This window comes from Erinaceus europaeus, chromosome 1 (genome assembly GCF_950295315.1).
Source record: "Erinaceus europaeus chromosome 1, mEriEur2.1, whole genome shotgun sequence".
NCBI classification, from domain to species: Eukaryota; Metazoa; Chordata; class Mammalia; order Eulipotyphla; family Erinaceidae; genus Erinaceus; species Erinaceus europaeus.
This window is the reverse complement of record NC_080162.1, coordinates 104976353-105004335: the sequence shown is the minus strand read 5'-3', so window position 1 is coordinate 105004335 and position 27983 is coordinate 104976353. Positions and strand designations below refer to the sequence as shown.

Genomic DNA, 27983 nt, shown 5'->3' with positions numbered 1-27983 from the left:
ATAAATATATTGTACTTCAGCAACATGAACTTTAAGGGGATTGTCTTTTACAACTGCTACTTACACATACACACACACACACACACACACACAATACAATGCGATAATAAGAAATGTATGGATAACTATGAAAAACAAAATAAAAGTAACATGAACATTTGTTGTCAACTCAGTACCAGAACAGTCTATACTACAGGTATGGCCCAAATCTTTGAGAAGGAATGAACTCTACTGAAAAAGATTGGGCTTTGATGTCAGATATATCTAAGTTCGTATCTGCTTTAACCATTAATTAATTATATAACTTTTGATCACTTAACCTACATGATCTTTAGTTTCCTAAAAGTCAGAGTAAAGATTATAAAAATCAAATGCAGGGGGCCGGGCAGTAGTGCAGCGGGTTAAGCACACACAGTACTAAGTGCAAAGATCCCGGTTCGAGCCCCCGACTCCCCACCTGCAGAAGGGTTGTTTCACAAGTGGTGAAGCAGGTCCGCAGGTATCTGTCTCTCTCCCTCTATATCTTCCCCATCCCTCTCAATTTCCCTCTGTCCTACCCCCCAAAAAAATTTACAAATAAAAAAAATCAAATGCAATTATTCATGTGAAGACCCTCATATCTTCCAGTATTAAAGAACTTCCCCCTCTTTTTGTAGAGGGCGAGAGAGACAGAGAAAAGCACTGATCCACTGTTGGTAAAGCGGCTCCACTGCAGCAGGAGTGTCTGTGTGGTAGCTTGATATTCAACCCTTACACATGGTAATATGTGCACTCTACTGGGTGAGTAGCCTGCTAGCACCCTAAATAAATACTTTATATTCTACACAAAGCAATGTAGAAGACACCTCCCCCCACACTAGTCTAGAAGCAAGATAAGAAGTGTACAGGGGGCTGGGTAGTGGCACACTTGGTTGAGTACATGATACAGTGCTCAATGACACAGGTTCATGTGCACACTCCCTACCTGTAGGGGGAAAGCTTTGTGAGTGGTGAGGCAGGGCTGCTGGTCTCTCTCTCTCTCTCTCTCTCTCTCTCTCTTTAAGAATTCATTTATTCATGAGAAAGATAGGCAGAGAGAGAGAGAAAGAACCAGACATCACTCTGGTACATGTGCTGCCAGGGATGAACTTGGCATGATTGAGAATCCAATGCTTTATCTACTGCACCACTTTCCTGACCATGCCTCTCTCCCTGTCTATCTCCCCATTCCCTCTTGATTTCTCTCTGTCTCTTTCAAATAATAAATTTTAAAAAAGAAAATGGAATGTACAAACATATAAAAAACTAAAATGTAAAATAAAACAATAAGTTTATCAGCAAAAAAAGTGTAACTATATATTATATAAAGGAAAAATATTTTATAAGACACATTAAAATCATACTATGTACTATTAGTGGTACAATTAGATGATATGTTAAAAATAATACAAAAAGAAATTAAGAAAAGAAAATACAATAATAGGGGGCCAGGTGGTAGTACTTCAGGTTAAGCACACATAGTACAAAGTGCAAGGACCAGCGTAAGGATCACGGTTTGAGCCTCCAGCTCCCCACCTGCAGGATGTTTGTTTCACAAATGGTGAAGCAGGTCTTCAGGTGTTTATCTCTCTCTCTCTCTCCCTCTCTCTCTCTCTCTCTTCCCCATCCCTCTCAACTTAATTCTGTCCGTAAGAAAGAGAGAGAGGAGGGGGGGGGGAAGAAAGGAAGGAAGAAGGAAGGAAGGAAGGAAGAGAAAAGAAAAGAAAGGAAAAGAAAAGAAAAGAAAGAAGGTGAAAGAAAGAAGGGAAAAGAAAGAAGGAAAGAAAATACGATAACAGAAAAGTAAGGGTTTCAACTAGCATATGAAATGGGAGTTAACAGGTCAGACTGGGGTCTGGGCAGTAGTGCACTCACTTAAACACACACATTACCATGCACAATGACCTGAGTTTGAGCCCTCTCTCCCCACCTACAGGGGGCAGTTTTATGAGGAGTGCAGCAAATCTGCAGATATCGTTCTCTCTCCCCCTCTATCTAGCTCACCCCTCTCAATTTCTCATTGTCCTGTCAAATAAAATAAAAAGAACAGAAGAGAAGAAAGGAAAAGAAAAAATGGCTCCTGGGTGCAGATTAGTCATGCCAGCACTAGCCTCAGGTGATCCAGGTGGCAATAAATAAATAAATAAGTAAATCGAATAGGCTAAGGACCGGGAGGTGGCACAGCTTTTTAGACAACATACAGAATAGGCCAAACACTAGTAGGCATAGAGAATGGTCAATAAAGAAGGTGTCAGTGATCAGAGGATTTATCAAAACAAAGGCATAGAGATAATAAGTATATATTTTTTCAAACATTAGTTAACAGAATAATTTAACCAAACCATAAGATATGTGCTCATAATAATAGAAAACATCAACTTGGAATCATGAGATCTTGGCAATGGACCAGAATCAGGAAATTTTGATTACTTACATTACTTCCCAATTAGGCAGTATTTCATTGATCCAAATTATCATTGCACTGGCAATATTTTCTTCCTGCTTAAATCGTTCTCTCATTATTTTTTTTCTTTTATGGGCTTCTTTAATTTCTGTTTTAAACAAGTAAGAACTATTTCAATACAAAAGAGCAAGATCAAAACCTCTTCTTATTAAGTCTACATATTAGGTTTCTCAAAAAGAATAATTTGGTGATTGAAAAGAAAAAAGGGGAATGAAGCAGGAAGAAATTAGGAAGGAAGAGACCAAAGGAGCAAAGTAGGAAGGGGAGGAAAGAGGAAAAAAGAAGATAAGAAAATCACCTTAAAAAGTAAAGGAAGAAGTTTGCAAAATCTTGTGGTTTTCTGCCATAGCTTCACTGAACTTCATGCCTACACAATTCCACTTGTCCCAGTGGACTTCTTTATCCCCCTCAGAGGGTGAAAGTCAGAGAGGCAGATAGAGGTGAGACACCACAGAACTATTTCACTGCTCATAAAGCTTCCCCTTTGTGTGGCACTCCCAAATGGTGTCTGGGGGGTTTGAAACTGGGTCCTCACACTCTACTGGTTGAGCTATCTCTCAGTCCCCTGCAAAATCACTTAAGACTGTATCACATATTCTATTTATGTTTGATCAATGAATTGAAATGGTGTGAATTAACTATGTAAAAATAAACAACAGAGTCAGGTGGTGGCACACCTGGTTCAACGCACATGTTATAATGTGCAAGGACCTGGGTTCAAGCCCCCCAGTCCCCACCTGCAGGGGGAAACCTTCACAAATAGTGAAGCAGGGCTGCAGGTGTCTCCCTCCCTCTCTTTCTCCCCCCCCCTCAATTTCTGGTATTCTCTATGCAATAAATAAAGATAAATTTTTTAAAAATGAATTAAAAAAGTAAACAACTATACACAAATAATATCTCCTAGTTTCATACAAGTATATAAATTTCCTCACATAAAACAGTATGACACCAAATAATGATTTTCTAGAGGAACTATAAAAATGAACACTTTTAAGCATATTAGATAGGTTGAAATCCTAACCCCTGTAATGCACACTCATAAGCACAACACCCCCTCTGAAAGTCAGAAGTCACAATTTCAAAACAAAAGATTCTTCGAAAATAGAGAAGTGAAGGGCCAGGTGTAGGTTAAGTGCACATGGCATGAAGCACAAGGACCAGCTTAAGGATCCCGGTTTGAGTCCCCAGCTCCCCACCTGCAGGGGGGTCTCTTCATAGGCAGTGAAGCAGGTCTGCAGCTGTCTGCCTTTCTCTCCCCTTCTCTCTCGATTTCTCTCTGTCCTATCCAACAACAACAATAGCAACAACAACAACAACGATAAACAACAAGGGCAACAAAAGGAAAAAAATAGCCTCCAGGAGCAGTGGATTCATAGTGCAGGCACCCCAGCAATATCACTGGAGGCAAAAACAAAAAGAGAGAGAAGTGAGGTTTTTTTAAATTTATTTATTAAGAGAAAGATAGGAGGAAAGAGAGAGAGAGAGAGAGAGAAAGAACCAGACATCACTGTGGTACACGTGCTGCCGGGAACTGAACTCAGGACCTCATGCTTGAGAGTCTAGTGCCTTAGCCACTGTGCCACCTCCCGGACCAGTGAGTTCTTTCAAATTGGGGATTGCAGGAATTAGCTAGTCAAACTTATCTAAATGTGTTTCAGACATATCTTAGAAACTGTCTTTTTAAAAAAATTTTATTATCTTATTTATTGGATAGAGACAGCTAGAAATCTAGAGGGAAAAGGGGAGATAGAGAGTGAGAGAGGGACAGAGGGACACCTGCAGCACTGCTTCACCACTTGTGACGCTTTCCCCCTGCAGGTAGAGACCATGGACTTGAACCTGGGTCCTTCCACATTGTAATATGTGCACTCAACCAAGTGTGGCACCACCTGGCCCCTGAAGTTGTTTTAAGGGGCAAGCAGAGACCAAATGAGAAATTACACTTCTTTATCAGATTCTTTTTTTTTTTTGCCTCCAGGGTTATGAGCTCAGTGCTGACACTACAAATCCACAGCTTCAGGGGTTCTTTTTCTATTTATTTATTTACTTACTTATTTATTTATTTTTCTCAACATGACAGACAGAAATTAAGAAGAATGGGGAAGAGAAAACACAAGTAGAACCTGGACTGGAGTTGGTGTATTGCTCCAAATGTAAAAGACACTGGGGTGAGTGGGGGGGGTGGGTGAGTACAGGTCCTGGAACAGGATGACAGAGGACCTAGTGGGGTTGTATTGTCATGTGGAAAACTGAGAAATGTTATGCATGCACAAACTATTGTAGTTACTGTCGACTATGAAACATTAATCCCCCAATAAAGAAATTTTAAAAGAAAGGATGGGGGTACATAAAGAGAGAAACACCTTCACATCTGCTTCACCACTCATGAAGGGTCTCCAATGCAGGTGAGGAGCAGGGGCTAGAACTGGGGTCCTTGTGCACAGTACTATGTGCGCTTAAGTGGGTGCACCACCTCCCAGCCACCAGGCTCTACTGAGTCTGGGTGACTGCAGAACGGTTTCTGCAACACACTTCGACGTCTGAGGTCCAAAGGTCTCATATTCAATCCCCCAGCACCTCTATAAGCCAGAGCTAAGTAGTACTCTGATTAAAAAATAATAATAATAAAATAAAAAGGCATAGAGGGTGTGCTCCAGTGTTTTAAACGGAAAAGTATTGAAGGACTGGCTTGAAAGAATGAATGAAGGAGGAAACTAACACAGGGTGTCACATCCAGGTGTCTTGGTTTGTTTGGTGTTTATTCAAGTATTCATTTTTTCTTTATTTAATATTATTTATTTATTTGAAAGAAACAAATTGAGAGGGGTGGGGGATACAGACAGGGAAGAAGAAAGAGAAACACTTGCAGCCCAGCTTCACGACTCGTGAAGCTTTCCACCTACAGATGGAGACCAGGGGCTTGAACCTGGGTCCTTGCGCACTGTAACGTGAGTGCTTAGCCAGGGGTGCCACCACCTGGCCCTAAGTATTCATTTTTCTTTTAATTAATTAATTAATTTATTTCACCAGAGCACTGCTTAGCTCTGGGTTATGGTGGTGCAGGGGATTGAACTTGGGACTTTGGAGCCTCAAATATGAGTCTCTTTGCAGAACCATTATTTTATCTATCCCTGCCCAGTATTCATTTTTTCTTACTGCTGTATCATATTATATCGATGTACCTTGTGCCATTTAAATGACTTCTGAGTCATCCTTACAAATTAGGAAAAACTCTTAATATTTCTGTGAAGCTAAGGTTCTCTATAAATTGTATTTTGCCAAAGTGACTGCAAAGTCCAATGGTATATCACATAAATTGAGGCAAACTGTTGTCTTGACTAGTTTGGGGCTTATTCAAGCACTCATTTTTCTTACTGATATGTCATCTTGACATATTAATATACCTTTTTAAAGTATTTATTTATTTTCCTTTTTGTTGCCCTTGTTTTATTGTTGTTGTAGTTATTGTTGTTATTGATATCAGCTTTGTTAGATAGGACAGAGAGAAATAGAGGAGGGGAAGGCAGAGAGGGGGAGACAAAGACAGACACCTGCAGACCTGCTTCACCGCCTGTGAAGCGACTCCCCTGCAGGAGCCTGGGGCTCGAACCAGGATCCTTACTCCGGTTCTTGTGCTTTGCGCCATGTGTGCTTAACGCGCTACGCTACCACCTGACTCCCCATATTAATATACCTTTATACCACTTAACATGTCACATACAGGCACAACTAAAACCGTAAAAGCTGTGACCTAATTTTTTTTTTTTATTATTCCACTAGATGGGTGGAGCTTTCAGTGACCTAATTTTCTAACTCAATGCTATTTCCATTATATGTTGCTAGGATTACTAAACATTAACCACATAGCAAAATCAATGTTAAGAATCTATTAAAATTTTTAGTATATTAGACTTGCGAATTCTATATAATAAAATTAAGAAAACTAGTATTTATTTCAACTTTTGAAAGCTACAACTAACTTTATATAACTTAGGTTTGCTATAACAATAAAGAATGAACTTGATTTTGGGGTGGGGTGGTGCACCTGGTTGAGCACAGTTACAGTGCACAAGGAACCAGGTTCAAACCCATGGTCCCCACCTATGGGGGAAAGCTTCATAAGTGGTGAAGCAGGACTGCAGGTGTCTCTCTGTCTTTCTTCCTATCTCCCTCTCCCCTCTCAATTTCTGGCTGTGTCTCTCAAATAAAGACAATAATTTTTTTTTTAAATGAACTTCATTTCCAAAATATGGTCATGAAGTAGGAGTATATGCTATAATACGCTATTCACTTTAGCTAAAGGGAAAAACCATTAGTTGTCAAAAAGATATATATATATGGGGGGGGGGGGACAGGGAGATAGTCTACTGGTTATGCAAAGTGCTTTCATTCCTGGGCCAGGTGGTGATGCTGAGCACATATGATAAATGCAAAAGGATTCAGGACTCAAATTCTTAGCCCCCAAAAGAGGAAAAATTCACAAATGCTGCAGATGTTTCACTTTCTCTCTATATATCCCCCTATGCCTTGTGATTTCTGTCTCTATCCAATAAGTAATAAATAGAATTTAATAAAAAATATTTGCATGCCTGTACAAACTATTCTATTTACTGTTGAATGCAAAACATTAATTCCTCAATAAAGAAATTTAATAAATAAATAAAAATAAGTATTTCCCCCCAAAAAAATTTGCATGCCTAAGTTTCCAAGGTCTCAGAGTTGATCCTTAGTATTATCATAAATCAGAGCTGAACAGTATCTGGTGAAAGAGGGGGAAAAAATGGAGGGGTGGGGCATGTTTGTCAGAAAAGTCATGACATTTTTCTTTTTTTTTCTTAAAGATTTTATTTATTAATGAGAAAGATAGGAGGACAGAGACAAAGAACCAGACATCACTCTGGTACATGTGCTGCCGGGACTGAACTCAAGACCTTATGCTTGAGAGGCTAGTGCCTCAGCACTGCGCCACCTCCTGGACCCCATCATGACATTCTTGCTATGCAAAAAATGTGTCATGACTTTTTCAACAACCAAATATATAGCTATGTACCATTTTCTAAATATACACCCTAAGTAACTGTGGTAAGTAAATAAATACTGTCAAATTATCCTTAATTTTTGGTTGAAGAGTGAATAGATAAATGTGAATTCACACATGAGAGTATGCACTTATGTAGCTGTCTGACTGACACAAAGACATCACAAGTCCCAAAGACAAATTCTAATTTCAGCTCACATTTTCAGAGCCATATAGAAAATTATTTCAAATATTAAAAGATTAACTTACAAGATATCAAAAACTGAGGGGCAGGTGCTAGTACCCAGTAGAGTACACGCTTTACCATGCTCAAGGATGTGGATTTGAGCCACCAACCACCACCACATGGCAGCACTATACAAAGGGAAAACTTTCATAAGCAGGGAAACAGTGCTGTGGGCATTTTTCTTTCTCCTCTTCCTCTATCTAATAACAACAAAAAAGTTACACTAGGAGCAGTGAAACTGTATACATGCAGAGCCTCAACAATAAACATGGTGGCAAAAATAAAAACCCCAAAAATGTAAAAGAAATGAATCTTATAGATTATTTCATAAATAATACTTTCATTTATAAACATGGAATATTTTAAGATCTATGACTTCATTTACAATGTCCCTTTTAGAGCTTGCTGCCTTTTTCCTAGTTTTGCAAATGAACCTGCAGAAAAACTAGGACTCTAATATGACATTTTTTTATAATTTTTTACAAATTTAGGTGAAAGAAAGATGGAAAGGAAAGAAAGAAAAAAGAAAACAGTGGTCTGGGAGGTGGCACAATGGATAAAGTGTTGGGCTCTCAAGCATGAGGTCCTGAGGTCAGTCCCCAGCAGCACATGTACCAGAGTGATGTCTGGTTCTCTCTTCTCCTACCCTTCTCATTAATAAATATATAAAATATTTTTTAAAAGAAAAAAAATAAGGCTAACAAAATAGCTCACTTGGATAGTGTATTGCTTTGCAATGTGTGGGACCCTAATTCAAGGGCAGCCCCTACTATAGTGAGGGAAATTTCAGTCTGTCTCTCTACCCCCCCCCCATTATCTTTATTTATCTGATAGAGACAGCCAGATATGGAGAGGAAAGGGTGGGGGGGTGGAGAAGGAAAGAGATACCTGTAACACTACTTCACCACTTGTGAAGCTTTCCCCCTGCAGGTGGGGACTAGGGGCTTGAACCTGGGTCCTTTCAGACTATAATATGTACGCTAAACAAAGTGTACCACCACCCAAACCCCTCCCTGTCTCAATCTAAAAAGAAGGGAAGAAAGACGGACGGAAAAGAGCATTATCTTAAAAACAGATGTGATCAATTACACCACAAACCTTTCTAATAAAATAAATCAAGTCACAAGTTAAAATGAAGCAAGTTAAGTTCCTCTAAAAACCAGTAAATCAAATAAAATTTGTAGTTAAATTTTAAACCTCTTTTTTTAGCCTCAACAACCATCTCATCATATTCTTGTCGATGACGTAAAGCTTCTTCCACAGATTTTGCTGGAAGGTTTCTGGGAATTAAAAAAAAAATTCTTTTAAGTCAATTAAAAAAACTTTAAAATGTTTTAATTTCTTCCTTTTTAGAACCAGTTACAAAGAATTTATAATCTAACCACTTTATTTCATACTTGAAAACAGTAAAACAAAGAAAACTAAACCGGTGTTTACTTTTTTTTTGTCTCCAGGGTTATCACTGGGGCTCCATGCCTGCACCATGAATCCACCACTCCTGGAGGCCATTTTCCACATTTTGTTGCCCTTGTTATTGTTATTCTTGGATAGGACAGAGAGAAATAGAGAGAGGAGGAGAAGGCAGAGAAGAGGGAGAGAAAGAGAGACACCTGCCTTGCCGCTTGTGAAGTTACCCACTGCATGTGGGGAACAGGTGGGTACCAGGAGCCTTACCCGGGTCCTTGTATTTTGCACCATGTGCACTTAAACCGATGTGCTACCACCTGACCCCCAGTGTTTACATTCTAGCTTTATTCCTGACCTTTTCAGCCCTCTCTTTTTTCCCCCTTCTTATTGGAGAAATTAATGCCTTTTTTTTTAATGATGGTCTTCTTTTTATTTAATTTATTTTATTTATTTATTCCCTTTTGTTGCCCTTGTTGTTTTTATTGTTGTAGTTATTATTGTTGTCATCGTTGTTGGATAGGACAGAGAGAAATGGAGAGAGGAGGGGAAGACAGAGAGGAGGAGAGAAAGATAGACACCTGCAGACCTGCTTCACCGCCTGTGAAGCGACTCCCCTGCAGGTGGGGAGCCGGGGCTCGAACCAGGATCCTAACGCCGGTCCTTGTGCTTTGCGCCACCTGCGCTTAACCCGCTGCGCTACAGCCCGACTCCCAATTAATGCCTTTCTTTCTCCCCTCCTTTCCTCTTCCTCAACCCTCAACTCTCCCATTCCCTCTTTCTTTCCTGGGGGAAAAAAAAAAAGTAAAAAAAAAACAAACCTATAAAAACTCTGCCTTTTAGGGACCAGAGAGGTGGCTCACCAGACAAAGCACATGCTTCTGTGTACATCAATAATGCATTACTTTTAATTGCCAAGTAGCATTCTATTTACCCATATAAATGGACATTTACATTGCTCCCAGTTTAGTGACAATATAAGTAGACTTTTGCTTTCTTTCATATGGAATAAATACCTAGGAGTAGAAATTTTGGTCCTTATGGTAAATGCAAGTATGCTTTTTATTATTTATTTATTTATTTATTTATTTTGCCTCCAGGGTTATTGCTGGGGTTCAGTGCCTGCACTACAAATCCACTGTTCCTAGAAGCCATGTTTCCCATTTTGTTGCCCTTGTTGTTTATTGCTGTTGTTGTTATTGCTGTCATTGTTGTTGGGTAGGACAGAGAGAAATTGAGAGAGAAGAGGAAGACAAAAATAGACACCTGCAGACTTGCTTCACAGCTTGTGAAGAGACCCAGCGACACCCCCTGCAGGTGGAGAGCACACTTTATACCATGTGTGCTTAACTCACTGTGCTATCGCCTGGCCCCTGCAAGTATATTTTTATAACCAATTCCTTCCTGTTTATTAAAGTTGTAAGATTAAATTCTAAACAAAAATGAGATAATCACCTATATATTCTATAGTTTGATCTATGAAATCCATGAATATGGGTTGGAGAAACGGCATAATGGTTTTATAAATATGAAGATACCAAGTTCATTTTTCTTATTTATTTATTTATTTTCCTTTATTGGGGGAATGTTTTACATTTGACAGTGCATACAATAGTTTGTACATGCATAATATTTCTCAGTTTTCCACATAATAGAAGATACCAAATTCTTAAAAAGGAGTATCAGGAAAATAATTCTTAATTATAAAGGCATGCAACAAGAATAAAAAATGTCCTAGGCAGAGGACCACACCAATGTGTCCTGGAGCCCCACCTCCCCAGAGCCCTGCTCTACTAGGGGAAGAGAGAGAAACTAGGAGTATGGATCGGCCTGCCAATGCCCATGTTCAGCAGGGAAGCAATTACAGAGCCAGACCTTCCACCTTCTGCACCCCATAATGATCCTGGGTCCATACTACCAGAGGGATAAAGAATAGGGAAGTTATCAAGGGAGGGGATGGGATACAGAGTTCTGGTGGCAGGAATTGTGTGGAATTGTACCCCTCTTATCCTATTGTCTTGTCAGTGTTTCCATTTTATAAATAAAAATTTAAAGAATAAAAAGTCTACTATATCTAACCTTTCTTTTCTTAACATGGAACGCTTCACAAATTTGCATGTCATCCTTGTACAGTTACCATGCTAATCTCTGTATCGTTCCAATTCTAGTATATGTACAGCTGAATCGAGCACTCTAACTTCTTTCCTCACAGACCAAAAACAAATTACAACCTCTATTTACATCTAGATTCTTTTACTACACTTAAAATAATAGGTGAAAAGAAATGCAGACCAGGAAAAAAAAAAAAAAAAAAGACAGAAATGTCAGAAAGTTTTATATTGGGGGTCGGGCGGTGGCGCAGTGGGTTAAGCGCATGTGGCGCAAAGCGCAGGGACTGTTGTAAGGAACCCGGTTCAATCCCCCGGCTCCCCACCTGCAGGGGAGTCGCTTCACGGGCGGTGAAGCAGGTCTGCAGGTGTCTATCTTTCTCTCCCCTTCTCTGTCTTCCCCTCCTCTCTCCATTTCTCTCTGTCCTATCCAACAACGAATTGCGTCAACAAGGGTAATAGTAATAACCACAACGAAGCTACAACAAGGGCAACAAAAGGGGGAAAAAAAATGGCCTCCAGGAGCGGTGGATTCATGGTGCAGGCACCGAGCCCAGCAATAACCCTGGAGGGGAAAAAAAAAGAAAGAAAGTTTTATACTAAAAGCAAAGTAAAATTAGAAGAAAAAAATCAGGCTGGGGAGACAGCATAATGGTTGTGAAAAGAAACTCTGAAGCCTGAGGATTTGAAGTCTCAGGTTCAATTCTCCATACCACCATAAGCCAGAGCTGAGCGGTGTTCTGATTTTAAAAAAAGGAAGAGAATCTAAAGAACCCAGAGGGGAACAGGATTAAGAACCAAGTGATCTTGCTTTAGAAAAGAAGGTTTCAAACTAAATAGGAAAAGTATTTTGAAGCACAGTACCAGATAATGGGAAGGGCAGAAATAGGAAGAGAAAACTTAGAACTGTTTTGCTAGGTAGTAAGAATTCTTTCCTATTACTAGTAAACCAACTGGTTTGTAGTCAGTAGTTACATATCATAAAAGGCAAAACAAATATATTTTAAATACATATATAAATGTCAAGAAAGGAAAAAGGATTGTCCTATCAGAGGAAGGTTAAAATTAAAATATAGAAACCAAGATTTTGTTTCATACATTGGCTCATAAATAGTTTGAATAAATATATAAGGCTTGAACATCAACACTATATTCCTCCATAACATTTTAAAGTACATGACTGAGATTTAAATAGGCCCATTTCTATTTCTAATTTCTCAACTATCTGTTTAAGTAAAACAGTAAGAAGAATCAAATTTAAGTTTAAAATATAAGCAATGTGCCTATCTCTAGAATACTTACGATGGTCGATCCTCAAGAATCAGGGCCGTGGTAGATAATGGCTCAAATTCAAAATTCTTACGTCTTAAAGACTGAGGTGGTGGTTTACAGGTTCTTCCTGTTCGTGCTTCATATTCCTATAATAGTTAAAAATAAACTTCATGCAGACATTTTTCTGATCCTCAGTTTGTATTATTAAACCTCCATCAATAATATGATACAATAAGGGATAGAGTTAACTAACACATTAACTGGATAAAAATATTAGGCAAGTCCAAAATGGGACATTGTTCCTTCTATGAAGTAACCTAAGTTATGGATTTATATAATCAAAGTATGTTAATAGTGGCCCTGCCTCTACAGGACCTTGCCCTCACAAGTGGTGAAGTACGGCTGCAGGTGTCTGTCTATCTCTCTCCCTATCACCCCCTTCCCTCTCAATTTCTGGCTGTCTCTATCCTATAGATAAAGATATTTAAAAAAAAAAATTTTAATTTGAAAAAAAAATTTTGTTCTGCTTTGTATCTTAATGTTTTTCAGTCACCAAGTTGCAGATGTTACCATGATGCCAACCTGACTTCCCTGGGGAGACAACCTCAACAATGAGTCCTGGAACCCCACCTCCCCAAAGCCCAACCCAACTAGGGAAAGGCAGAAACAAGCTAGGGGTATGGATCAACCTGTCAATACCCTGTCCAGAGGAAAAGCAATTACAGAACCCAGAACTCCTACCTTCTACACCCCATAAAAATCATTGGTCCTCTCTGTGTACCCCTATCGGACCTGGCCCTCAACGGTACGGAATGTTCCATTCTCCGAAGGGAGGTTGGATAGCACACTCTGCCTATCACCAAAGGATGATGAGTTCTGAAATTGGCGCAGCCTGGAATGTTCCTAACCATGACCACGGAATGTAAGCCCAGACCTACAGGGATGCAGAGGTTACATAGGCTCCTGTGCTGACTGCCCTGGGCCCCAGATCAAATCGATAGGGTTTACAGCTGACAATATTTATATACTTTCCCCGTATTTGGGAGCTATTCTCTTCCCTGATCCAGCTTTCCGGTCCTTTTTTTTACAACTATGACATCACACACACACACAGAAAATAACTTAGGTCACCTGCATATTAGCTGTCAGGTGCAGGCAAAAAACTAGTTGGGTCATGGGCCCCAAGGAATATACCTAAAATAGACCTATTAGCTTTTTCCAAAATGGAGACCCCCAAATCTTCATCTCAACAATTTGCTCTGCTTTATATCTTAACTCTTTTTCAGCCACCAAATTCCAGATTATACCATGATGCCAACCACACCTCCCTGGGCAGATGACCCCATCAATGTGGCCTGGAGCCCTGCCCCACTAGGGGAAGAGAGATAGGCTGGGAGTATGGATTGACCTGCCAACACCATGTTCAGTGGGGAAGCAATTACAGACCCAGACCTTCCACCTTCTGCATCCCATAATGACCCTGGGTCCATACTCCCAGAGGGATAAAGAATAGGAAAGCTATCAAAGGAGGAGATGGGATATGGAGTTCTAGTGGTGGGACTTCGGTGGAATTTCACCCTTCTTATCCTATAGTCTTGTCAGTGTTTCCATTTTATAAATAAAATAAAATAAAAAATCATTGGTCTATACTCCCAGAGGGATAAAAAAAAGAGAATCTTCTACTGAAGGGGAGAGTATATGGAACTCTGGTGATGGGAATTGTATCTCTCTTATCCCACAATTTTGTCAATCATTATTAAATCACTGAAAAAAAAAAAAAAAGAGTGGCCCTGGACAGTGGCATAGTGGGTAAATGTTGGACTTTCAAGCATGAAGTCTTGAGTTCAATCCCCAACATCACACTTGCCAAAGGTATGTTCTCACTTTTCTCACTTGTTCTTCTCTCTTTCATAAATAAATCTTTAAAAGCACTAAAAAATAAAACTTCTTTAAGTGTGCTAAGAAAGTGGAAAACAGAAAGCCCTAGATTGACTATACAAAATCTTCGGAAAGTGAGCAAAACTTTAGGAAGGTATTCTCTAGTCTTTTATGGTATAAGTTATGCAAATCCAACTTTGAGTAATCTATAAGCAGATAAGTCCATTTTTTTTAAAGAATTTATTTATTCATGAGAAAGATAGGAGGAGAGAAAGAACCAGACATCACTCTGGTACATGTGCTGCCGGGTATCAAACTCAGGACCTCATGGTTGAGAATCCAACGCTTTATCCACTGTGCCACCTCCCGGACCACTGATAAGTCCATTTTTAAAAACTTTCCATGAGGCCACTGATGAAAATGTTGACACTAGTTAATCAGCTTACAATGCCTTAACTATCTCCCTAAAGAATGGCATTGACTGGAGTAAAGCACTAAAGAAAAAACCCTGGGGTGAGGGTGAGGGTGGATGTTTGGTTTCCTGGGGCAGTGGGGGGGGGGGAATGGGATGGGACACAGTCTTTTGGTGGTGGGAATGATGTTTATGTATACTTCTATTAATTCGTAGTCATATAAATCACTAATTAATATGAGAGGGGAAAATTGATTGTATGTCTCAAACTTTTTAAAGCACAGACTGAGTCTTTTTAATACACAGGCTGAGTCTTTGCTATGTTGACTCTCTTAAAAAAGCCTAGACCAGGGAGAATAGAAGCAACCAGTGGCACAGCTATATACAAATAATGTCGTAAATTATGGTGATGTTGTATATGATACAGCAAATCCTAACAAAGGGATATTTCAAAGTTAACCCAATTGCCAAATAATGTGATTATAGCAATAACTGTTGGTATGCTTTTAAATTCTGCTTATAAGACCTTGTTTTGATCATCACATTAGGTTCGCTTGTATTACTTATGATGTGGTCTATTTACATAATCACTGTTTTACCTGGGTCCCGCCCTGCTTGCAGGGTATTGGTTTAAGCCCCACTGGTTAGATGGAAGTTTTCTATGTTCTGTTCCCCCTCTTTTTTGCTCCGCCCCCTCTCCTAATCATTTCCTTTCCCTTGCCACTTCCGGTGAAGAGATACATAAAAGGCGATGTATCTGATTAATAAATAGCACTATGCTATTCCACTGCAGAATATTGTGCCCCAGTATGGTTCCGTAGCCCCCATGTCCACTTGGTCGATTCCAAATTATATTCCTCCATGAGGATAATTTCTGGAACCATCCGTTCCACCCCGGTTCCATGGCTGCCAGTTCTTAGCAACATCGCCCCGCCAGATATTCGTCGGGATGCGGCATCATCTAAGTTCATTTCCCACGTCTACGCTTGACCGGACCTGCCAATATACGCGGATATCTTCGCCCACCCTGTCCAATGCTTGACGTCTCATCACCCAATCTGGTCCCCTATGCCTACACTGAACTTCTCTGTTCCAGTCTCTTGGAAACAGAGTTGGCAGGCAGCTGAGGTAAAGAACAAACACCTCATCACAGACCCCTGCAAGCGTCAACCCGGCTTTGACCTAGCACGTTATGATTGGGCCCTCCTCAATCGCTATCGAACAGGCCATGGCCGGTGCGCCGCTATGTTCCATAGCTGGGGAGCCAGAGATGACCCGAACTGCCCCTGTGGCTACAGACAGACTATGACCCACATAGTCAACGACTGCCACCTCTCCAGATTCAAAGGAGGTCTCGAAACTTTACATCAGGCTCAACCTGACGCTGTTGACTGGCTACGGAAGAAGGGCAAACGCTAGAAAAAAAGAAATAAACGAGATACTGCTTCCCAGCTCAGCCATGGTTGTCTCTCTAGCCCATGAAGCTAGCCCAGCCCAGCAAATAACTATCTACTGTCTTCTTAAACCTTAAGACAGCAGTAACCTCCCAGTTTCTCTATAGAGCTTACACTTGCCCCAGTCCTGGAACCTCTAGGCTGGGGCTCACTTTCCTGCATGCTTCTCTCAATTCATAACAAATGATATTGCATCCACTGATCCCAACCTAATCAATGCAACGAGTACCACCTCAGCATGCTTCACTTCAGACTGTGTCCAGAGACATCAGGTGTGGAATGCCAACTGTTCACACTCATTACTCAGGTGAGACCTTTCCTTTCACAGGATTCTCTAATTCCATTCCAGGTGGTTCACTTCCTAACAAAGTCCCCAAACCTAGATATAGACTAGGTCCTGTGAGATAGAGCATATGTTCATATGTATCCATAAATTAGGGTAAAATTAATACCTGAAAGCAAAAGTACACAATAGTCTGCAGTGAGTCAGTATAAAGTTCCTAATGAAATAATATCTAATTGGACTTAGATACCCTCCTCACCTACTTCCTATAACAGTTCTCTCACTCACTCCAAAGCTAACCTTAGCAGAGCAAGGACTGCAGAAGCTGAATAAGGGCAAGAGACTGGCATACTTTAACGATGACTCTTTAGTCACTATCAGGCCACCCCATCAGCTGTGGCCTTATTTGGGGAGTCTTGAGATTCCCAAACAGACATGATGGGCCTAGACCTCAAATCCCTTATACTTAAATATACTTATTATGAAATGCTCAAGATGATTCAATGATTTTAGTTAAAGACCGTTTTAAAAAATAAAAGTAAATACACTTAAAACGTTCACTTACTAGGAGGCTGGGCGGTAGCACAGAGGGTTAAGCGCACATGGCACAGAGTGCAAGGACAGGAACAAGGATCCCGGTTTAAACCCCTGACATCCCACCTGCAGGGGACTCACTTCATGGGGGGTGAAGCAGGTCTGCAGGTGTCTTTCTCTCTCCCTCTGTCTTCCCCTCCTCTCTCCATTTCTCCCCATCCTATCCAACAACAGCAATGACAACAATAACGTTAACAACAACAGCAAGGGCAACAGAATGGGAAAAATAGCCTCCAGGAGCAGTGGATTCCTATTGCAGGCATGGAGCCCCAGCGATAACCCTGGAAGCGAAAGGGAAAAAAACACGTTCACTTATAGTTGTTTTCCTACTAGAGCTAGTTTGTTGTTGCTTGTTTGTTTTCAGTTTTGTTGCTGGGGCCTCACACATATAGCAACGGAGATTCTACTGCTCCCAGCACACTTCATTTTTCCTTCTCATTCCTGGTAGAGAGAGGTATAAAGTGTATGCTCTTCTGGGTGACATATATCTGAATCCCTATAATCCTTCTCACATTATTACCATTCAACTCAAGACTATTTCTCCCTTCTGAATCATACAGTTAGAAAATATGAATTGACAGTTCCAACTCTGTTGTGACCCCAACAGGAGTTTGGGACTATTAGCATACAAATGATGGCACCATGAGGAGGTGCTTCAGAGAAGGGAATGTATAAAAGCAAGGGACTCTGAGCACATTGCTTGCTCTCTTTGGCTGCGGTTTCTTCTCCTGGTGAGAGGAATCTCTGCGGAGGTGCACCAGGTATCCCAGCATGGCTATTTCTCCTGGGAACTGAATGCGTGTGACTCTGCTAGCTGGTAAACTTTTAGACCCCTCTACAGCCAAGAGCAACCTTTACCAGAGCTGATAATTGTTTATCTTATGGGACTAAACTTTTGATAACTATACCCAGACCTTATGGACCTTGTATACTCTTAACCCTTGATGATAAGTGCTTAATTGCCTTTTTCCTGTTTCACCCTAATAAACCTTGTATTGTTTAAACCAGTTCCCAGCTCCCCACTGTGAATCCTTTTATGTGCCACAGCAGCTCCCAATCCCAACCCCTTTTTAAGTTACAACACAACTCTTAACAATATCATATAACTGAAGCTGAATCTTATTTAAATGTTAATTTTGAAAGATTTATATCTTAAGCATTTTCAATAAATATTTAGACTTCTGGCTCATAAAGGTTTGTATTACTTTTTTGTTTGTTTTTAGTTCTACATTCCCTCCTCTCATATATTAAATACATACATTTCATTTGTTGGTCCCTGGATCTATTGATGGGGCTCAATGTCTCGAAACTTTACATCAGGCTCAACCTGACGCTGTTAACTGGCTACGGAAGAAGGGCAAACGCTAGAAGAAGAAGAATGTCTGCGTGACTTCACCATCATTTCCAAGTCTCCTTTTTTTTTTTTCTGTTGTTGATAAAGGCTGAGAAAGAGGGAAAGAAAGGGGGAGAAAGGAAGGGAGGGGAGGGAGAGAGAGTGACCCTGACGGAGACCTACAATACTATTCCATCACTGGTAAAGTTTCCTCCCCTACAGGTGGAGACCAGGAGCTTGAAACCAGGTACTTTAACATGGTAACATATGTAGGTTTTTTTAAAATAATATTTTATATATTGGGCAGGGGTAGATAGCATAATGGTGATGCAAAGAGACTCTTGAGCCAGAGGCTCCAAAGTCTCAGGTTCAATCCACTTTACCACCATAAACCAGAGCTGAGTAGTGCTCTGGTAAAAAAAAAAAAAAAAAAAAAAGATTTTATTTATTTATGAGAAAAATAGAAAATAGGCAGGAGAGAAAGAACTAGATATCACTACTCTGGTACATGTGCTGCCAGGGATTGAACCCGGGACCTCATGCTTGGGAGTTTAATGCTTTATCCAAAGCACCACCTCTGGGACCACATGTACAACTTTTTTTTTTTCAAATTTCTTTATTGGGAAATTAATGTTTTACATTCAACAGTAAATATAAGTTTGTACATGCATAACATTTACCAGTGTTCCATATAACAATACATCCCCCTCTAGGTCCTCTGTCATCCTTCTTGGATCTGTATTCTCCCCACCCACCCACCCCAGAGTCTTTTACTTTGGTGCAATACACCAATTCCAGTTCAGGTTCTACTAGTGTTTTCTTTTCTGATCTTGCTTTTCAACTTCTGCCTGAGAGTTGAGATCATCCCATACTAATCCTTCTGTTTCTGACTTATTTCACATGACATGAATTTTTCAAGGTCCATCCAAGATCAGCTGAAAACGGTGAAGTCACCATTTTTCATAGCTGAGTAGTATTCCATTGTATATATATATACCATAACTTGCTCAGCCACTCATCTGTTGTTGGACACCTGGGTTGCTTCCAGGTTTTGGCTAGTTCAAATTGCGCTCCCAAGAACATATGTGTACACAGATCTGTTGGGTTCCTTAGGATATATCCCCAAAAGAATTGCAGGATCATAGGGTAGGTCCACTTCTAGCCTTCTGAGAGTTCTCCAGACTGATCTCCACAGAGGTTGGACCAATTTACATTCCCACCAGCAGTGTAGGAGGGTTCCTTTGATCCTACAACCTCTCCAGCATTTGCTGCTGTTACCTTTTCTGATGTATGACATTCTCACAGGAGTGAAGTGATATCTCATTGTTGTCTTTATTTGCATTTCTCTGACAATCAGAGACTAGGAGCATTTTTTCATGTGTTTCTCGGCCTTTTGGTTCTCTTGTCTGGTGAATATTCTGTCTATGTCCTCCCCCTATTTTTGGATGGGGTTATTTGTTGTCTTGTTGTTGAGATTTGCAAGTTCTTTATATATTCTTTATATATTATATAGGTTAGTAGCCTCTTGTCTGATGTATGGCCTGTAAAGATCTCCCATTCTGTGAGGGGGTCTCCTGGTTTGGGTAGTAGTTTCTTTAGCTGCGCAGAAGCTTTTTAATTTGATGTAGTGCCATAGGTTTATGTTTGTCTTAGTCTTCTTTGTAACTGGATTCGTTTCGTTGAAGCCGTCTTTAAAATTTATGCGGAAAAGAGTTCTGCCAATATTTTCTTCTAAGTATCTGATAGTTTGTGGTCTAACATCCAAGTCCTTGATCCACTTGGAATTTACTTTTGTATTTGGTGAAATACAGTGGTTCAGTTTCATTCTTCTGCATGTTTCAACCCATTGTTTCCAACACCATTTGTTGAAGAGACTCTGCTTTCCCCCATTTAATAGTCTGGGCCCCTCTGTCAAAGATAAGATGTTCATAGGTGTGGGGGCTCATGTGCAGTTTTACCAGATGCACCACTTCTCTGCCCCCTCTTAATTTGAGAGCTTATTTGCATAGCTGCATCGAATTTTTTAAATTGCATGGTAAGGTCAAGTATGTCACAGTAAATTCTAACCAATGAGTTTTCAAAGAAAAATAAGCTAATTTGGTTATAATAATAAAAATCTAAGAGTCAAGCGGTATCGCAGGCGGTTAAGCGCACATGGCGCAAAGCATAAGAGTCCCAGTTAGAGCACCTGGCTCCCCACCTGCAGGGGAGTCACTTCACAGGCGGTGGAGCAGGTCTAGGTCTGCAGGTGTCTTATCTTTTTTTTTAATATTTATTTATTCCCTTTTGTTGCTCTTATTTTGTTTATTGTTGTAGTGCAGATGTCTATCTTTCTCTTCCCCTCCTCTCTCCATTTCTCTCTGTCCTATCCAACAGTGACAACATCAATAAAAACAATAATAACTACAACAATAAAACAACAAGGGCAACAATGGGGGAAACAAATATTTAAAAAAAAAAAATCTGTATGTCTCCTTATCCTAGAACCTCTGGGACTCTGGGACTTTGTGTTTTTTTGATGTGTCTTCTGATCCTTCACCCTGTTATAGTCCTCTACTGGTCTCAACTAAACTAGTGTTGCCATATCAAGTCATGCTGCTACTGTGTTTATGCTGCAGTTATCTCCAGAGACACCAACTCTGAGATGTCAACCTCCCAACTCCTAATTTTCCTAACACAGGGGACTACCTTGTTTCATTTCAGATGGCACATTTTCTAACAAAGTTACAGATCCTAGATACACGCTATGGCCTATGGTATTCTGTAAATATGTTCATGTCTCCATAAATTAGTCACTGTTTCCCTTTGTTGTTGTTACTTATTGGCAACAACCTTATCTCTGGCACTCTGTGCTTGCACAATAAATCCACTACTCCTGGTGACTATTTTCCTCCCTTTTCTTTTTCTCCAATGACAGAAACTGAGAAAGGAAACAGAAATAGAGGAGAGGGAAAGAGAGACACTTGCAGCCCTGCTTCACCGCTCATAAAGTTTCCACCCTCCAGGTTGGGAGTTAGGGCTTGAATGTGTGCACTCAACCAAGTGAGCCACAGCCTTTCTTACATTTCCCCAATAATGTGATTCATAGAAATAAATAAAGCTTCACAAGTGGTGAAGCAGTGCTGCAGGTGTCTGTTTCTCCTCTCTATCCACCTTCCCTAATCAATTTCTCTTGACCTATCAATAAAGTTTAAAAAAAACCAAAAACTCTCAGGGTGTGGCAAGATAGCTCATCTGGAAGTTGCTTGCTTTGCCATGTGCGCAACCCAGGCTCCAGACCCTGAGGTTCCGGCTCCTGGTACACCACTTGAAAGTACTATAGTGCAGAGAGAAGATTCAATACTGTGGTATCTCTCCCTCTATCGGAAAAAAGTTGGTCCACAGTAATGAAGCCTGGGGAATAACAACAATGTGTGTGTGTGTGTGTGTGTGTGTGTGTGTGTGTGTGTGTGTGTGTAACTATGGAAGTCAGGAGACATCTCAAGAGGGCAGAGCACATACCTTACTTAGCAAAAGTGAGACCTTGGGTTCACGTAAAAGCATTAAGTGGTGCATAGTGCTTTGGTGTCTCTGCCTCTTTCTCTTCTTTCCTCTCTTTCTTGTCTTCTGTCTCTTTTAATTATATACAGAACAAAGTAGCAACAACAAAAAATGGCCGTGGAGGCTTGGCAGTACTATACATATATGAGGTTCTCTATCCATTTCCTAGGACTGCTAAATTGTTGACTAATAATGGATGTCTTTCTCTATCCAGACATTTGTATGAGATCAGCTTTTCTTTAATTTATACTAATAATAAAGTAACACACAGCAAGAAACTGAGGCTTATTTTATTAAACCAAACATTAAAAGAAATTTGCAAAAATGTAAAACATTGTCCCTCTTTCCATCGGGAGTCTTTTAATAGTTTTTATTTACTAGAATTAGCATATGCTATCAGTGAAAACACACTATTGTTATCTTTGAATAAATTTATAAATGTTTCAACATTATAGTTTTAATTTGGGATATGATATGATAATAACAGTATCTATAAACAAAATTTCTTTGATATCCTTAACTATAAATTCAAAGTTAGGAAAATAAAGCATTAGAAAACTGTTAGAGAATTTAAAAAAAAAAAAAAAGAAAAGAAAAAAAAAGAAACTCCATTGCAGTATGTATGAAGCAGGACTGCATTTTTGGAAGTGCCCCAAGTTAATCTGAATACCTTTTAGGTTTTGGAACAATTGCTCTACATAGAGTGCTGTGTGTGTCCTGCAAAATAGGTAATACATCTTAGATGCTCTTATCTCACCTCTTAGGACTCTTCTACTTTCTCCTTCTATTATTATTTTTATTGCCACCAGGGTTAAAAAAAAAAAAAAGAAGAGATCCAAAAGGCTAACAAAAAAAAATAAATAAATAAAGGAAAGGATTTTTTGACAGTGACTTTGAGTGAAAAGGGGACTTACAGGCAGAAATTGGCACTGGGCAAAGGTCCAAATGCCAGAGAAATATATCCAAGGTAAAAACGAGAAAAGAGAAGTTGGAACATCATTTCTTTCCAGTGGAAGGGGCAGGGGTATGATCTGGACAAGCCAGCTGGTGAGACCTTGGTCAGCAGGCTATGAACCTGGCTGCCCAGGCAGATACCTCTAAACAATGGAACAATAGGAAATTCCCTGGGGTCCAGGCCACCGGTGGTGCATCAGCCTAAGTGCACTCCTTACCATGTACAAGGACTCATGTCCAATCCCATCCCCGATAAAAAAAAAATAATAAAATAAAATAAAAAGAAAACTGTTAGAGAAAAGCAACCACAAAAAAGCTAAAAATAACTTTTTACTAACTGTAGAAACAAAATAGAATATTAAGCTGATTTTTCTAAACGGCAAGGAGGGAAGGAAGGCCAGAGGATAATTTGAAAATAAATGCCACTAATTAAGTAACAGATGGTATGAGACTACATGTAATGGAATAAAACATAAGCTGTAATGAGAAATTAAATTCAAATATAAAGACAGATAAGTAAATGGACACACCAAAGGGAGGATGGACAACATACTCTATGCTACACCTGAGGAAGATGAGTCAATACTGGGGCAGCATGGAATGTTCCTACTCATGATCACAGAATGTGAGCTCAGATCTAGAGGGACGCATAGGTCACACAGGCTCCTAAGCTAATTATGGGCCCAAGATCACATCAAATCGATGGGGCTTATAGTCAACAATATTTATACCCCTTTCCCATATTAGAGGGCTACTCTCTTCCCTGATCCAGTTTTCTGGTCCTTTTCCCAGCAATGACATCATCTCCCCAGACAATAACTTGGATCCACCTGCATATCAGATTTCCACTCTCAGGGAAAAAAAAAAAAAAAAAAAAACACTACTATAGCTACAGGCCCTTTGAAACATAAGTAAAATATGCCTAGTAGCTATCTACAAATGGAGGACCCCCAACACTTCATCTGTACTATTCCAGCCTTTAGGTCCATGATTGTTCAACTCTCTTTTCAGCCACCAGGTACCCAGATGCCAGCAGGATACGACCACACTTCCCTGGACAGACAACCCCACCAATGTACCTTGGAGCTCCACTTCCCCAGAGCCCTTCCCCACTAGGGAAAGAGAGAGACAGGCTGGGAGTATGGATCGACCTGTCAACGCCCATGTCCAGTGGGGAAGCAATTACAGAGCATAAGGATCTGGGTTCGAGCCCCGGCTCCCCACCTGCAAGGGAGTCACTTCACAAGCAGTGAAGCAGGTCTGCAGGTGTCTATCTTTCTCTCTCCCTCTATGTCTTCCCTCCTCTCCATTTCTCTGTCCTATCCAACAACAACGACATCAATAACAACAACTACAACAATAAAACAACAAGGGAGGACGTCGGGCAGTAACGCAGTGGGTTAATAAGCGCACTTGGCGCAAAGCGCAAAGACCGGAGTAAGGATCCTGGTTCGAGCCCCCGGCTCCCCACCTGCAGGGGAGTCGCTTCACAAGCGTTGAAGCAGGTTTGCAGGTGTCTATCTTTCTTCCCCTGCAGGTGGGGAGCCAGGGGCTTGAACCAGAATCCTTCAGCTGGCCCTTGTGCTTTACTCCACGTGCGCTTAAGCCGCTGCACTACCAGCCAACTTCCTGTTGTAGTTATTATTATTGATGTTGTCGTTGTTAGACAGGACAGAGAGAAATGGAGCAAGGAAGGGAAGACGGGAAAAGAAAGATAGACACCTGCAGACCTGCTTCACCGTCTGTGAAGTGACTCCCCTACAGTCGGGGAGCTGGGGGCTTGAACCGTGATCCTTCCGCTGGTCCTTGCGCTTTGCGCCAAGTGCTTATTACCCCAGGGCTTTCTCTCCTCCTCTCTGTCTTCCCCTCCTCTCTCCATTTCTCTCTGTCCTATCCAACAACGACAACAACAATAATAGCTACAACAATAAAACAACAAGGGCAACAAAAGGGAATAAATAAATGAAATAAATATTTTTTTAAAATAGTAGTTTAAAGAAAAAAAGAAAGTACTAGCAAGGGGGCAGAGCGTAAATAGCATAATGGTTATGCAAAGAGGCCCTCATGCCTGAGGCTCCAAAGTCCCAGGTTCAATCCCTGGCACCACCATAAACCAGCGCTCAACAGTGCTCTGGTTAAAAAAAAAATCATGGGGCCAGATGGTGGCACACCTGGTTGAGCGCACATGTTACAATGTACAGGGATCAGGGTTTGGGTCCCCAGGGTCTCAAACCTGCAGGAGGAAAACTTTGCTATTAGTGAACCAGTGTTGCAAGTGTCTCTCTGTCTCTCTCCCTATTACCTCCTCCCCTCTTGATTTCTGGCTGTCACTAGCAAATAAGTAAAGATAATACCAAAAAGGAAAAATTAAATTAAGTACTAGCAAGCGGCCAGGGTGGTGGCGTACCTGGTTGAGTGCACATGTTGCAAGGACCCAGGTGGTTCGAGCCCCCGGTCCCCACCTACTGGGGGAAAGTTTTACGACTGGTGAAGCAGGGTTGCAGGTGTCTTTCTGTCTCTTTTCCTCTCTGTCCCCCACTTCCTCTCGATTTCTGACTGTCTGTATCCAATAAATAAATAAATAAATGGAAGTACAGCAAAAATGCTTCTGGTTCTGTTCAGGCATTTAAGCATACTAGAAGTTGTTACTTCATTCAGACAAGTAAACAACTGAACAAATGAAAAAATTAAGGACTATACCTAGGATTGATGAAAGAAGTAAGGCTTCACTAAGCTCTTTCCAAACATGATGGCTTTCCTGGCTTTAAATCTAATTGTGTATGAGAACATGAGCAGACATATCTTGCAGTAGTGGAGTTGTCCACATTGGGGGCTGGTGGGCTATGAAGTGGTTCTTCAGTTTCTGAAATAATTTATAAACTGTTTACAGCACAAAGGTTTACTTATTAATGTGGTTTTAATATTAATCCTTTTGGGAAGTGTTCTCACTGTTTACTGAAAATCAAAGTGTAGAGTCAATGTACTACATATCAAGCTATTTTGACTTTGACATTGTCTTTAGAAGTTACTGTTCTTTTTTCCCTAGTCTACATATTTTACCTTTTTCTTCTTTTTAAATTTATTTATTGGATAGAGACAGAGAAACTGAGAGAGAAGGGGGCATATATGGATCGAGAAATAGAGACATCTTGCAGCACTGTTTTACTGCTTGTGAAGTCTCCCCCTGCAGATGGGGGTCAGGGCTTTGAACCTATGCCCTTGTGCATGATAATTTGGAATAGAAGGCAGATATGCTCACCACTATACCACCAACGCAACTGTTTGTGCATGGTAATTTGTATGCTCAACTGAATGCACCACTGTCTAGACCCCACACTTTACTTATTTAAGAAGCTGTTCAAAGACTCCTTCCACCTCCTTTGTACTCATAATCTCACCTTTTCTCACATTTTCTTCCTAGTACACCTTTCTGCTGGCTGTCATTTTTTTCTCTTTAATATTTTTATTTATTTATTTATTTATTGAATATATAGAGAGAAATTGAGGGAGAATATAGATAGGGAGACAGGGGAACCAGGCGGTGGTGCACCTGGTTAAATGTACACATTATATACTGAAAGGACCCAGATTCAAGCCCCTGGTCCCCACCTGCAGGGGGAAAGCTTCACGAGTGGTGAAGCAGGTCTGTAGGTGTCTCTCACTTTCTCTCCCTCTCTATCTCCCTCTCCCCCTCACTCTCTACCCAGTAGTAAATTGAAAATATATATATATTTAAAAGAGAATGAGAGAGACAGAGAAACACCTGTAGCCCTGCTTCCCCACTCATGAAGCTTTCCCCCCTGCAGGTGGGGACTGAGGGCTTGAACCTGGGTCCTTGCACTCTGCAGTGTGTGTGCTCAACCAGCTGTACCACTACCTAGCCCCGGTGGATATCTTTAGTTACAAAAAAAAATCACAAAGCATTTCACTGTGGTAAACTATCAGTCTACCACTAACTAACTCACAGGGTGACCTCGAATTAGCAAACTGCAAGTCTGAAAGATAAAATTCTTGATTCATCTCTAAAATTATCTGGCTTTCATTTTAATAAATGCATGATTTTCTCAGTATACAGTGGTTATATAAAATACAGCAGTACTGGTTGTGTTTCTTGGTAGATAAATGAGTCCTAGTTTTTGAGTTATTCTAGCATAACTGGGACAGGATGGGTGGAGTCATGCTTAATTATAATTTAGTGTTGGGGCTGGGTGGTGGCACACCTGGTTGAGTGCACATGTTACAATGTGCAAGGACCCAGGTTCGAGTCCCCGGTCCCCACCTGCAAGGGGAAAGGTTCACAAGTGGTGAAGCAGTGCTGCAGGTGTCTCTCTGTCTCTCTTCCTCTCTATCTCTCCCAATTCCCTCTTGATTTCTGGCTGTATCTATCCAATCAATCAATAAATAGAGATAATAAAATTTAAAAAATTCAGTGTGGTGAGTACTGTAATTGAGTTGTGAGCAAAGTCTTAGAGTAACAGATAAAAAGTTATTAGTTCTCCACATAGGTGACATATAAGTAGTAGTAGGAATCCACCAGGTAGACAAGATAGGAAAAGTAATTCTAGACAGAAAAAAATGTACAAGACTTATTAATTTAGTTGACCAGTGTATCAGGGATATAGTGTAGATGGTGAAGGGCCATCATTAAACAAGGTTAGCTTAATTTTAACCATTATATACTAAAAGTAAGATTCTGAGGCATTGAATCCATACACTAGAAAAATAATCCCAGTAGCTATATGGTGGCACACCTGGGTAAGCACACGTGTTACAATGCACAAGGACCTGGGTTCAAGTCCATGGTCCCTACCTGCAGGGGGAAAGCTTTGGTAAAACAGTGGTAAAACAGTGCTCAGAAGTCTTTTTTTCCCTCTCCTCTTCTGTCTACCTCTACCCTCTTGGTTTCTGTCTGCCTCTATCCAATAAATAAAGATAAATATTAAAAAGAAAAATAATCACATAGGTATCTAAAGAAACTAACTTAGAAAAGGTTTTAGTTTTAGTG

General features: G+C 40.4%; 1 protein-coding gene, 1 long non-coding RNA gene and 1 other non-coding gene across 6 annotated transcripts in view; 1 reads left to right on the top strand and 2 right to left on the bottom strand.

Moving 5' to 3' along the window:
• LOC132538952 (uncharacterized) overlaps positions 1 to 27983 on the top strand; it is a 310731-nt gene that overhangs the window by 143669 nt on the left and 139079 nt on the right. The window lies entirely within an intron of this gene.
• Positions 1 to 27983, bottom strand: part of TBC1D12 (TBC1 domain family member 12) — a 105194-nt gene that overhangs the window by 37130 nt on the left and 40081 nt on the right. For 3 of the 4 annotated variants that reach the window (XM_060192244.1, XM_060192251.1, XM_016193653.2), the window contains 3 exons: positions 12561 to 12676; positions 8944 to 9026; positions 2453 to 2570 (listed from right to left, as the gene is read on the bottom strand). In XM_060192244.1, coding sequence (XP_060048227.1) covers positions 2453 to 2570; positions 8944 to 9026; positions 12561 to 12676 — 317 coding nt within the window. The remainder of the gene's footprint in view (positions 1 to 2452; positions 2571 to 8943; positions 9027 to 12560; positions 12677 to 27983) is intronic. The other variant, XM_060192258.1, reaches the window with a different exon arrangement.
• On the bottom strand, positions 11239 to 11342 carry LOC132542774 (U6 spliceosomal RNA). Its single transcript, XR_009553752.1, has one exon. It is a non-coding gene; the product is annotated as a U6 spliceosomal RNA (small nuclear RNA).